Here is a 13,968-nt window from a genome sequence, read left to right as displayed (position 1 = left end):
GCGCGAAACTGGAAGAAACCCTCTATCAACATTAACGAAGTAAAATCCAAGATAAACTCTTTAACGAAAATTTAACTAGTATCCTGGACACCCATAAGCAGTTTGAAAGGATTTGGGATCCTTGGATTCAGCTCGAACATTCTTCAATAGAGAATTCCCTGATTACAAGGCTGTGAGATGAGAAGAGATGGGATGGGATGAGATGGGGCGGGATACCCCCCCTCCTCCCCACTTTCTCTCTCTTATCTTATCCTTTCTTCTCCTTCTTTCCTCTTTTTCTCCTAATTCACCTGTTGGGCCAACAGTAGTGAGCCTTCCTCTTCTAGGTTGTCTGTCTATCGCTGGACGATGGACATTCAGAGTCACATTCCTTACTGGTCCCTAGCTTGGTAGGACCTTTTCCCTTTCCCACCTTAAAGCATGCCCCAGAAAAGTTAGGTATAGTCCTCTGGGGCATATTTAAAGTGATTATAAACATGCACTACCCCAGTTGATCACAGTTTCACATTGATAGTTTGTTTACTTTTTGACGCCTTTGAATGCTGTGAATACAGTTTAAATTTCAAATCTTTGTTATGGCTCTGTTGGATTTTTTTCACTGCATTGTTCTTAACAAAAAAATAAAAATCCCAATAAAATCTTTGAAATACAAAAATCGGTTGAGAATACAGTAAGATTGGATAGTAAGGAAAATTTTGGTCAGACGCTTCAGGGATCGGCTGTAGATCAACGGCCCATAGCATTGCACAGTATTGAACAGTGAAAAATTGCACCTCCTGAAAAATATGTTTGCCATGTATGGGGGGGGGGGGGGTAACCGATCCCTCTCTGATCAGGTTAGAGAGGAATCGATCTATTTGCCACATTGGGCAAAAAACATGTATGGCCACCTTTACACTGAGTTAGGCGCATGCAAATCAGTCACTTGATCAAACAGATTACAGTTTTCTTCACATATTCTCCATTTCTGTAGAATAAATTAAATTAACATAACAGTTGTAGAAAATTGTAGAGTGCCAGCCATCAGTTTGAATTATCTCTACATGGCAGCCAGCAGCAGTTAGCAGAATCAGAGACAGACATTGTAAGACCTACCACCATAGATGTTTACAGGGAAGAGGAGAACATCATTTATGTCAACTGACAGGTTTTTGTATTCACTTGAAAAATAGCTTTCAAAAAACAAACAAATAAAAACAACTTAATTGAGAGATGTAAACCAGCATGAACATTTTCCTCATAAAGACTGTAGGCGTGAATTGAAACAGGACAATTTAGGTTTTTTTCCCTTCTTCTGTGCTTTATCCTTAAATGTGGAGAGAAGAGACAACTGAGTACCCTACCAGACAGGAATCCTTCTGGGCTCTTAATTCAGTTATTCTGAATTTAAGATCACGATATATATGCATTTTTCCTCTCACATAAGCTCATTACACAGTTCACACAGGAGTTGGAAAAGCTGTGAGAAAGTGTATACTTTAGGACAGCTCATTTTATGTGCCCAACCATAGGGGAGCAGCTCCTGCAACCAGAGCTGTGCCCCCAGGCTGTGATGGTGACCAAGGGAAATAGGAGGGCCTCATTAACGTTTTGCTGGGAGTCGAATAGTTTGTAGTTATACTCCTGGCTCATTAGCCTCATTTTAGAGGGTGTGTTATCCTGATCACTAATAAATAAACCCCATGACCCTGAGTCCAATCAGCAATAACAAAACAATATGGCTTTAGGTTCCACAACACTAGACTGAATCTGGTTTACCTTCTTTGTGGCCACATAGAAATAAGGTTTGTATGGCAAGGCAACCTGCAAGAAAGCAATATGGATTTAGAACTTTTTCACAGCTATCAACCAGAACACACAAAAAAATGGACAGAAGGTGTTTATTTACAGCAATACTTTGGTTGAAAAGTGCAGTTTCAGTAGTATTTGAGAGATCACCTTAAATCTGCTTCCATCTTCTTGAATGAAGTAGTAGTCCACAGCACTTACTAGACGTTTATCCTCATCCAGTATTTCTGTCTGAATAGAACAGTTAGAGTCAGAAGAAGAATTAAAGATGGTTGCCAAGTTCAGAATACACTTCACTGTAAATGATTAGGCAAGTGATTGTCATTAGGGATGTACAGTGATACTGGAAGGAAATAGGGAGATTTGTGTGACTCACTTCAGGAAATCCAGTTGGTTTGCATCAGGCCAACACTAATAAGTGTATATTAGAGGTAGGTGTAGTAGTGTGTGTGTGTGTGTGTGTGTGTGTGTGTGTGTGTGTGTGTGTGTGTGTGTGTGTGTGTGTGTGTGTGTGTGTGTGTGTGTGTGTGTGTGTGTGTGTGTGTGTGTGTGTGTGTGTGTGTGTGCGTGCACCTACCAGAGCTGGTGTACTGGCAGAGGGTAGAAATTATCCCTGAAAAAGCACTCTTTTTTTTTTTTTAACCTACACCCATGGACCCACAGATCACGCCGTTTTGGAGAGTTGCTGAGGAGGTGGTTGCTCAGAGGAGTGAGATACTTCTGATGGGGATGCCATGACTTTATGCTACAGTGTTCTCCCCAGAATTTTTTTTTTACAGCCGGGTGGGGCGTGATGAGAGAATCAGGGCTGGTGCTTCTGTGTGCAACTCTGCTTAAAGCATAGGAGGAGGTGAGCTGATGACAGCCATGTGCTCACCAAAACTAGCCGGGTGCAGCACCGGGCTAAAACAGCCTGGGGAGAACACTGTGCTATAGATATAATTCTAAAATGGATACAGCAACAGTCCCCTACAGTGTAAACTCAGGACTAGAACCATTAAGAGCCTCCCTTCTGTTATTTGCCAACCTGCTAAACTACCTGCAAAAATTAGTAAAAATATCTGTGGTCCTTAGTTAGAGTATTTAAAGGAGAATGGTATAGAACTTTGAAGTATCTGAAAGGTGGGTGGAAAGATGGACGGCTCAGGAAAGGTGATGAAAAGGGAGGGAAGGTGTTGGGATTAAGTGTACCATGCATAAAATCAATAAATGCCTTTAGTAAACGAAAATCAATAAAATGTATCTGTTAAACAGTACAGCCAGTTCTGTTGCAGACACAGGTTACTTCACACCACTCTTCTCCATTCTGCTAAATTGAAGCCTAGTTCGTTTACCACAGAATGATCTACAAAGAGGTAATCGCATTGCCACTATGTAAACATTATTTAAGTTGAGCACCACTTTCATAAGGGTGTGTACAAACATCCAATTTTAAGCAATTTTTAGCAAAGGTTACTACTTCCATGTAGTATGAGAGCTTATCTACACTATGGGCTCTATTCACATTCGCTAAAGCCAAAAACAGCTGACTTTACAGATCACCTGCCCAAGTTACAATTCACTAAACCCATCACTGCACAGAAAATCACAGTTCCCGACTAGTGGGGTAAATTACCGACTTGTACAGTAATTACCTCGGGAGATGTCAAGAAATGTCAAATCACAAAGATTTCCACATGTCATTTACTGGCCAAAAGTGTAAAGTAATTTTCTCTAGCTCACAGCAGCCGATAACTCGCTCTCCCCGTGCTGTCTCTGTGCGGTGAATTTGACAGACAGCCTTTGGGGAGAGCCAGGCAGCCAATAGGAAGAGCCACACAGCCTGCTTCTCACTGTGATCGGATGCAACAGGGATGCTGGTGGGCCTTTCAGTGTATCAAAGCAAAAGAAGCTGACAATTCTGCTGGCATCCCTTTAGATGTGCATAATTGTATTATAGCACACAGAAGCGCTACCCCTGGTGGCTGCAGCACATCTAAAGGGATAACCGTATGCACAGTCCGGAAAACCTCTGAGTCACACACACAGCTACCTGCCTGTTGCCCTGCTAGAAGGTTGGTAAGTGACACTTACCGTGCAGGGCTTAGTGAATTGAGGCATGTTTGTTCCGTAAATTACCAAACTTCTGCCTCATGGGGGAGAACTTTTGTGAATTTGGAAAAAAAAAAAGTGCACAATACCGCAGGAGGTATTTTACCGTTCAAAATGCTTTTTACCAAACTGCTTATTATTATTATTATTATTTAGTATTTATATAGCACCGACATCTTCCGCAGCGATGTACAGAGTATATTGTCTTGTCACTTAACTGTCCCTCTGAGGAGCTCACAATCTAATCCCTACCATAGTCCTATGTCTATGTATTGTGTAGTGTATGTATCATAGTCTAGGGCCAATTTAGGGGGAAGACAATTAACTTATCTGTATGTTTGTGGGAGGAAAACGGAGTACCCGGAGGAAACCCACACAGACACGGGGAGAACATACAAACTCCTTGCAGATGTTGACCTGGCTGGGATTCGAACTGGGGACCCAGCATTGCAAGGCGAGAGTGCTACCCACTACGCCACCGTGCTGCTCGTGCTTGTTGTGAATAGAGCCCAAACTTTTTATAGTATGCACAATCTGTGGACCAGCATAGTACAGTCCTGGCCAAAAGTTTTGAGAGACTGTCAAAAATATTAGTTTTCACAAAGTTTGCTGCTAAACTGCTTTTAGATCTTTGTTTCAGTTGTTTATGTGATGTACTGAAATACAATTATAAGCACTTCATACGTTTCAAAGGCTTTTATTGACAAGTCAGTATTTGCAGTGTTGACCCTTCTTTTTCAGGACCTCTGCAATTCGACTGGGCATGCTCTCAATCAACTTCTGGGGCAACTCCTGACTGATAGTAACCCATTCTTTCATAATCACTTCTAAAGCTACGTCTACACTTGCCGATGACACTTATCAATCGAGCCGCTGATGCGGCTCGATTGATAAGATCCGACAGGTCGGATCTTGCTACCGCCGATTCCCTGCTTGTTCCCCGCGAGGGGACAATGGCAGGAAATTGAGCAGAAGATAAGCGGTGCCGGCGGGGGACGAGCGGGGAATAGAATCCGACGCGGGCGAGCGGGGATGCGGAAGAGGCGATCCGGCGGCTAATCGAGGCACCGGATCGCCTCGTGTAGACGAGGCTTTTGAGTTTCTCAGAATTAGTTGGTTTTTGTTTGTCCGCCCGCCTCTTGAGGAATGACCACAAGTTCACAATGGGATTAAGATCTGGGGAGTTTCCAGGCCACAGGCCCAAACTTTTAACGTTTTGGTCCCCGAGCCACTTAGTTATCACTTTTGCCTTATGACACGGTGCTCCATCGTGCTGGAAAATGCATTGTTCTTCACCAAACTGTTGTTGGAAGAAGTTGCTGTTGGAGGGTGTTTTGGTACCATTCTTTATTCATGGCTGTGTTTTTTGGCAAAATTGTGAGCGAGCCCATTTCCCTGGATGAGAAGCAACCCCACACGTGTGGGGTTGCTTCTCATCCAGGGAAATGGGCTCGCTCACAATTTTGCCAAAAATTGATGGTAGTGCTCACCTTTTCTTCTCCTGACAAGCCTTTTTCCAGATGCCCCAAACAATCGGAAAGGTGCTTCATCTGAGAATATGACTTTGCCCCAGTCCTCAGCAATCCATTCACCACACTTTCTGCAGAAGATCAATCTGTCCCTGATGTTTTTTGGGAGAGAAGTGGCTTCTTTGCTGCCCTTCTTGACACCAGGCCATCTTCCAAAAGTCTTCGCCTCACTGTGCGTGCAGATGCGCTCACACCTGCCTGTTGCCATTCCTGAGCAACGACTGCACTGGTTGCAATCCAATCCCGCAGCTGAATCCTGAACGATCCTGGCGCTTGCTGGACTTTCTTGGACGCCCTGAAACCTTCTTAACAAGAATTGAACCTCTTTCCTTGAAGTTCTTAAATTGCTGATTTAGGTGCAATCTTAGTAGCCACAATATCCTTGCCTGTGAAGCCATTTATATTCATGATGGCTGCATGCGTTTCTTTGCTGGTCACCATGATTAACAATGAAAGATCAATGATTTCAAGCATCACCCACCTTTTAACATGTCAAGTCTGCCATTCTAACCCAATCAGCCTGACATAATGATCTCCAGCCTTGTGCTTGTCAACACTCTCACTTGAGTTAACAAGACGATTACTGAAATGATCTCAGCAGGTCCTTTAATGACAGCAATGAAATGCAGTGGAAAGGGGTTTTTTTGGGGATTCAGTTAATTTTCATGGAAAAGAAGGACTATGTAAGTCATCTGAACACTCTTCATAACATTCTGGAGTATATACAAATTGCTATTATAAAAACGTAAGCACCAACTTTTCTAATTTCCAATATTTTTGACAGTCTCAAAACTTTTGGCCAGGACTGTACATGGGAATAGTAAAATTGGCCATTTAGACTAATAAGAGAAAGCCTCTACTGGATGCTATTATAAACGATCTGCTATTAGTTTACAAAAAATTGCAAACCTGATGTGTCCTGTCAAATTATCATGAGGACTACTAAAAGGTGAGTGAAATACCTGCAATTATAGTCACATGCAGAAAATGCATTACAATTTTTTATATATAGTTTGTCCAGGTAGTTCAGGGTTTATTACAAGAGGATTTCATTATGGGTGTGTGTATGCTACTGCAACACAAATATGAAGTCAAGGAATTTGTTTTCTATTGTTCTAGAACCAAAGTGGTCTAATTAAAGCGGTTTAACACCCAGCATTACAACTTTGCTTTAAAAGATTGCTTACAGCTTACAAACTATTATGCCAGATTTTTTTTAAGCAGAAATTCACTGAATGGGTTAAACATGACATTTTAGTGTTGGATTTAACTAGGAATCCGCATCAGTTCTTATCTGTAGTTAGAAATGTATCTTTATTTGGTATACAAATCGACCTTTGAAAAGCCTGCTGGGGAAGCCCTCTTTGTTCTCTCAGAGCAGTGTTTGTTTGTTACATTGTAGATAGATACATTTGTAACTAAACAAGCAAGCAGGAGGAGCATTTCTAGCTAAATGCAGCACTAAAATGTCATGTTTAATCCATTCAGTGAATTTCTGCTAAAAAAAAATCTGGCATAATAGTTTATAAGCTGTAAGCAATCTTTTAAAGCAAAGTTGAAATGCTGGGTGTTAGACCACTTTAACTTGAACTGAACAGTTCAAAAGTTTACAACCCTTGTGTCTGACTAGAACACAGGTGTTGAACTCCAGGCCTGGAGGGCCAGATCCATGCCAGTGTTTAGGATGGACTGAGAAAGAGAGGAATGTGTTCTACCTGATGAACCACACCTATCCTGATTTAGACCCAGCAATTCATTTGAGCTGTGTCAAAAATGTGTGAGGACCTCGGCCCTCGCAAGACCGGTTTGACATCCCTGGACTAGAACATAGTAGGGTTGCTGAAAAAAATTATTGCATTAGATTTACTCATTTTTATTGTGTAAAAAATAAAACTCACCATGTTCCAATATGACCCATGTGAAGGTTGCAAATGTTTGCCTCCTGACAACATTTAAAACGTCAGTGCAAGTTTGCTAAATAACGTCTCTTCTCCAGCCTTTAGTAAATTCACCTCATTGCCCCACTAATTGCAACTGCAGTACCCGACAGTATGAGGCCACGTTCACAGTGGTGTGTTGTAATGGCATTTTTGTAACACTGCTTATCGCACTGCAATGCACCACCTATGGGACATTAAGTACGGCGGGTGCACTGTGGTGTAATGTAGTGTGGCATGGTAATGCAAAACGTGTGCATTACAGATTATGGGGAAGCATACTTTTATTTGACTGTATGCTTCACTTTATGTAACACAACATGCAGGTAATGTGTGGCGCAACTTTTCCGATCCACTGAGTAGCGTTCCTGCTGTCACAGGGAACGCATGGCAATGGTCACTGTGAACATGGCCTCACAGCAAGGCCCCATTCTCAGACAGAGTGCCCTCAGATAATTCTTAATCCCACCTGACTGTGTGTATATATGTTTTACTGTACTACAGTACTGATATACAAACATACATATGAAGTGGCAGTATAGGCCATTACAAAGCTAATTATATTTTCTTCAGTTATAACCATTATTTGCCACTTTTGGCAAGTACCGTATATACTCGAGTATAAGCCGAGATTTTGGGCCCAAAAAAGTACCCAAAAGTGGGGGTCTCGGCTTATACTCTAGTACCAAATCACTGTGACCCTCCCTCTGAGTGCCCCTTCCCTCCGCCACCTCCCCCCCATAGGCATAGCGGAGCCGTGTGGGGACAGCGGGAACAGCTGTGCGCCCGTGCTGCCCCCTCTTCCTGACTGAGCGCATGCTAATTTGCATAGTAAGGTGAGGCCTAATGCGCTGCTCTCACCTCCTGTCCAGGCCTCTTTCTGCTTCTTTAGTAGTTTCTCTGCCGCAGCTCTTCCATCCCCTTATGCCGCTCGTTCTCACTGTCAGCAGCACGGAGCTCCAGTCTCGTCGGGACACAGTGCACAGCCAAGAACGCCCATAGTCTCATTGCTATGATGCAAGCAGCACATTGTGGGAGGCGTCACTAGATGGCATCATAGCAATGAGACTATGAGCGTCCCTGGCTGCACACTGCCCTGAAGAGACCGGAGCTCCATGCTGCTGACAGCAAGAACAAGCGGCATAAGGGGATAAAAGAGCTGAAGCAGAGACTACTGGAGAAGTGGAAAGAGGCCCGGACAGGAGGTGAGAGCAGCGCAATAGTCCTCTCCTTACTATGCAAATTAGCATGCACTCAGTCAGGAAGAGGGGGCAGTACGGACACACAGCTATCGCCACTGTGCCCCCACTGCTCTGTTGTGGCTATGGTGGGGGGAGGTGGCACTCAGAGGGGGCCAGTTAGCATGCACTCTGCCATGGAGGGGGCAGCACGGCACAAAGCTCGTACAGTAACACCACTGTACCCCTACTGCTCTGTATTGTGCCTATGGTAGTGGAGGGAGGGGCACTCAGAAGGGGGGGCAATTAGCATGCACTCTGCCACGGAGGGGGGCAGCATGGCACAAAGCCCACACAGCTATCACCACTGTGCCCCCCACTGCTCAGTTGTGGCTATGGTGGGGGGAGGGGGCACTCAGTTGGGTCAGTAGCTGGAGCATTTCCTATCCTCGGCTTATACACGGGTCAATAATTTTTCCCACTTTTTTTATTTTTAGGGAAAAGCTGGGGGGGGGGGGGGGTCGGATTATGCTTGAGTATATACGGTAGATTAATACTTTGAATGGGATTCACTTACAGGGTGCATGTTGAGTAACCAGCCTGTTTTTTCTCCAGGCTCTCGAATCCTTTCAAAGCCATACTGAGTATCAATCTTATCTGTCCACTGACTGCGTTCAAGTCTCTTGGCAGCTGAGCTAGCTGAAGCATCTTCTCTAAAAGAAAACAAACAAAATGCACATAAATGTTAGAAAATGTATTAAAATATCACTCATTTCTTTACCACTGTTTAGAATTCTCACAATAAGCCTGAAGAGACTGGAGAAAAAAATAAAAGCTGACAAACGGCTGAAAAAGCTGAAAAGCCCCAAAGAGACTGGAGGAGGAAAAAAAAAAAAAAAAGCAAAAAAACAGTTCACCCTGCTCCTGCAAAAGTCCTGACTGCGTTATTACCATTCCCCCTCTGGGCTGCCATTAACTCTGGGGGAGAGACGTAATTTGGCTGACAGCCATTGCTGGTGGACGAATTAAGTTGTTTTTAAAGTAATTTGGGCTCCGTCTTGACGGTGCCCAAATTACTGTCTTAACACTGCTATAGCCTTACTTCATTACAAGCCTATGGTGGCACATTAATCGCCCAAATTTCTCAGCGCTGCTTTGCTCGGTTATGATTTTTGGGTCCTTCTTCCTGCCACTGATCCAGCTCTGGGTCCATCCACGCACGAGTGCTTCCCTCTACTGGGATTACACAGACCATACACGTGCTTGCCCAGTGCAGTTATGTTTGTCTAAGGACACACTCATGGCCAGAAGATAAAGAGAGACTCAATGCCAGAACAGTGGCATATAGAAGGACCTGGGAACATCCAAAGGCTTTCCAATACCAATGTGGGTGCCAAGGTAAGTATAAAACTTGTTTTTCTCAACTAGTAACTATAAACATTATGAAGACAAAATTTCTTGACCTTGCACCTCTGAGGATGAGGAAGTGGTGTTGAGTGCAGCGAAAAGGGTACCAGGTAATTCAAGAGATGCACTCTGGCTTCTAATTAAGTAATGTTACATTCTAATTAGCGGGTTTGCAGTGTGGTGCAAGGGACCCGTCGGCATAACGCGATGCATGCAGAGCGATGCGCATTAAAGCACACCTTAACTCAGAACTTCCTCTCTGCTCTAAAAGATACGCAACAGCATAATAACCTTTAGGCTGCTTTCACAGTGGGACGTTAAAGTCCCACGTTACAGCAGCCTGTATCGCAGCCCAACTCACAGCAATGATAAATCAATGGGCTGTTCACAGTGCCCAATGTAACGTCCAACTTCAAAGCTCACATGCGTTGCGTTAGGGGCACATTTTGAGACGCATCTAACGCAACGTCTTGGTGTGAAAGAGCCCTTAGGGTAGGAGCAGCATGTGTTTTTCTTGTGTTTTAATGCATTTGCGGTTCGCATATATAAATCGCATATGCGTTTTTGATATGCATTTTATGCTAATCACTAGGACGTCAACAGGAAGCAGAAATACATCAAACTTAAAAAAAAAAAAAGCACTAAAGCGCAATACCTCTGCATCACCATTGACATTCATTATGTAAGTTTTCGATGCGCTTTGGAAAAATATGCAGCAAGTCCTGCGTTTAAAAAAAAAATGCACATTGCAGAACGTAAACCTATGCGTTTTTCCATGCGGACCATTGACTTGCAATATGTGCGTTTTCTGTAACGTTAGCGTTTCTGCCTACCGTGTTTCTACCCCGAATGAAAAACATTTCTTTGTTACAGCCCATGCAAATCCTGTAATAATTGGCAGTGTGTCTACCTCCTGCTTTCATGGAAGCAGGCATATTGTTAACATCCTGTGTTTACAAATTAGCTGTTCTGCTGTGGCAGGAGGAGATTCCTGAGCTGACACAGCTGAGAGATCAAATTAGTTGCGATTAGTCACAGCTGAGGGGGAATTAGACGGGCTCTTTTCTCTAAATACATACAAGGTGTATTTCTCTCTGTTTTCCTTCTATCCTGTTCTGTTCAGGTCCGCTTCAAAGAACAACTGAAGTCAGAGGCAGGACTGTGGAGTCTAAGTCGAGGAGTCAGAGCAATTTTGGGTACCTGGAGTCGGTGGTCGGTCATAAACTGAGGAGTCAGATGATTTTTGTACCAGCTCCACAGCCCTGGTGAGAGGGATATGGAGGCTGCCATATTTATTTCCTTTTAAGCAATACTAGTTGCCTGGCTATCCTGCTGATCCTCTGCCTCTAATAATTAGTCATAGACCCTGAACAAGCATGCAGCATATCAGGTGTTTCTGGCATTGTCAGATCTGACAAGATTAGTTGCATGCTTGTTTCTGGTGTGATTCAGATACTACTGCAGTCAAATGGACCAGCAGGGCTGCCAGGCAACTGGTACTGTTTAAAAGAAATAAATATGGCAGTCTAAATGTTCTTCTCACTTCAGTTGTCCTTAAACAGTTGTAGCAAAGCATACTTTGTACTGTATACTTCACTGTATGTCACCTCATGCATTACATGAAACCACTTTTTTTGTTTTAAACTCGTTTTATTGAACAAGAACATCACTGAATATATAAGAATACGTCAGAAACCGGATCTAATAAAAATTATCCATAAATATCTTGAAAAGAACATGAAAACACTTTTACCCTCTGTTGCAATACTGTTTTTACAGGGAACGCAACAAAAAGTAGGACAACATCGAATTTGGACGTTAAAGAGTAACTGTAGTGAAAATAAGAATGAAAAAGAATATTTTTTTTTTACTATATGTATAAATGCATTGAGTTTTTGCCCATTGTTAAACCTTTCCTTTCCCCAATTTACATTCTGAAATGTATTACAGGTGGTGACATCTTAAGTCCTGCCAGGTGACCTCTGTGGAATGTTTGTTTACTGAGAGCTCTATGCACAGAGGGAGATACTGCTAGCTTGCCAGTTGGAAGCTGACATTATTTCCAACAATACAATGAGGTTTACAGACCACAAACTGTCAAGGCCATGGCCCTGACATGACTGTGGGAGGGGTTTCTGCATAGTATCAGCCATGCAGATGTTCCTGAGATCTTGACAAAAGGTAAAGATTTCTCGTGAGAAAGGGGGTTATCAGCTACCGATTAACATGAAGTTTAATCCTGGGTTAAAAGCTCTCTTAAATTTGTGGAAAGACCCCTTTCCACAATTGTATCATATTTGTTGTTGAAGTAGTTGATGTATTGCAGAGTTTTGTCAGCTGGATAGTGTACAAGTAAGGGCTGGTTCAGACGGACGTTTGGAGGCGTTGCGTTTGCTGGCGTCGCGTTCAGCAGCGTTCGTGTGCGTTTGGATGCGGTCGCGTTTTTTCTTCCCCTAGGGGGACATTAGCCGTCGCGGTTAACCTCCCCTGGAAGCTACATGTAGCTTCCAGGGGCTCCTTGAACGCCAGGGAAAATCGGGACCCAAACGCCGCGTTTGTGTAAACGCGCTTGAAAGCTTGGTACAAACGCTCCCATTCACTTGAATGGGAGCGTTTAACACCAAGCCCTGAACGCTGGCTGTAAACGCTCTGCAAGCGTCCGTCTGAACCAGCCCTTAGGCTTGTTATATTTGATATATGGTTTGAGCCTTTGACCAGGGTTTAAATCCTAGCTCAAGCCAGTACGTCTTGGGGCCCATCCTAAACCACAGTATTAGCTCATTATTTGTCCTGCGTTGATACTTCTAACTTCTATAGATGCTTGAATGGTAGTGGTCATTAACAGTGTTCCCGATCCACTTCTTATGCTGGGAATACACGAGTCGATCCAGCAGCCGATTAACCGCCTGATCGACCCCAGCCGCATCCCCGCAAATCGATTGCTGCTCGTCCCCGCCGGCTCTTCCTTATCACCGCTCGATTCCCCGCCATTGTCCGCCGGCGGGAATTGAGCGGGCACGGGTCGAGCGGGCATGGGTCGGGCCAGCTGAAAATTATCAGCTGGCCGGATCAGCTGGTCGATACACGGTACAGAAACGTACTGTGCATCTTTCTGTACCGTGTATCCCCAGCATTACACCTCTGACACTGTGGTTGCCCTTGATTGGTTTTGGTGTGCCATATCAATTATGTATGGGGGGGCCCCAATGCAAAACTTGCACTGGGGCCCACAGGTTCTTAACAATGCCACTGATCTGGACCGGAGTGTCTTGTTTTTAGGACGCCCAAACACTATGGATGCCACTACACATCTGGCAGGTCACACTAATGGTGGCCATACACGGTACACATTTTTTCATCCAATCATACCATTTCTATGTAGTAGAAGGGTAAATTAAGTGAATATATTGAGATGATAATTTAGGCAGTTCCCTTATATTACATAGAAATGGTAAGATTGGATGAAAAAAAAAAGTACCATGTATGGTCACCATAACTGATACAAATTAGATATACGTGCAGTGAGCTAGCCCAGGCCATGACGACTATATCCCTGTACAAACACAACTATAAGCAGAGAGGACGGACACATGCATAGACATTATAGAGTGTCCCGGCTACAGCCTGCTAAGTGTACGTACTGCTGGTTGTCACCGTCCCCCCGGGACTCGGCTCGCAGCTTCCCGCTGTTCTGCAGCACCATCCTTATACTCTGTCCTCTTCCCGCGCCACCGAACTCCCGCCAGCACTTCTCCCTAACTCCACTCCGCCCGCCCCCTGACACCCGCCAATCACTTCCACTGAGCTGTACACCATGCAGCCAACCAATAGAGAGAGAGTCTCTGCCCCTATACAGCTGCTTATCGCGATGTTTAGAGCGACTTCCCAGCTAATAACTCCAACCAATTACAGTATGGTCCTGTCTCAGTCTTCAAAGTTAAGTCCTGGTATGCAAATGTCAATTGACAACTTAAAGTTATATTAGTAACACATTCGTTACAATTAAAGCATGTAACAGCGAGTTTAGCGCATCTAAGC

The 13,968-nt window shown here is 43.9% G+C and overlaps 1 protein-coding gene across 1 annotated transcript in view; it reads right to left on the bottom strand.

Annotated features, from left to right (window-relative positions):
* POLE (DNA polymerase epsilon, catalytic subunit) overlaps positions 1–13,679 on the bottom strand; it is a 118,785-nt gene extending 105,106 nt beyond the window's left edge. The window contains exons 1-4 of the mRNA XM_068240609.1: positions 13,572–13,679; positions 9,101–9,236; positions 1,939–2,019; positions 1,759–1,803 (exon numbers count right to left, since the gene is read on the bottom strand). Coding sequence (XP_068096710.1) covers positions 1,759–1,803; positions 1,939–2,019; positions 9,101–9,236; positions 13,572–13,633 — 324 coding nt within the window. The 5' untranslated portion in view covers positions 13,634–13,679. The remainder of the gene's footprint in view (positions 1–1,758; positions 1,804–1,938; positions 2,020–9,100; positions 9,237–13,571) is intronic.
* Between the last annotated feature and the right edge of the window lie 289 nt (positions 13,680–13,968).

This window comes from Hyperolius riggenbachi, chromosome 1 (assembly GCF_040937935.1).
Source record: "Hyperolius riggenbachi isolate aHypRig1 chromosome 1, aHypRig1.pri, whole genome shotgun sequence".
NCBI lineage: Eukaryota > Metazoa > Chordata > Amphibia > Anura > Hyperoliidae > Hyperolius > Hyperolius riggenbachi.
This window is presented reverse-complemented; position numbering and strand designations above follow the sequence as displayed.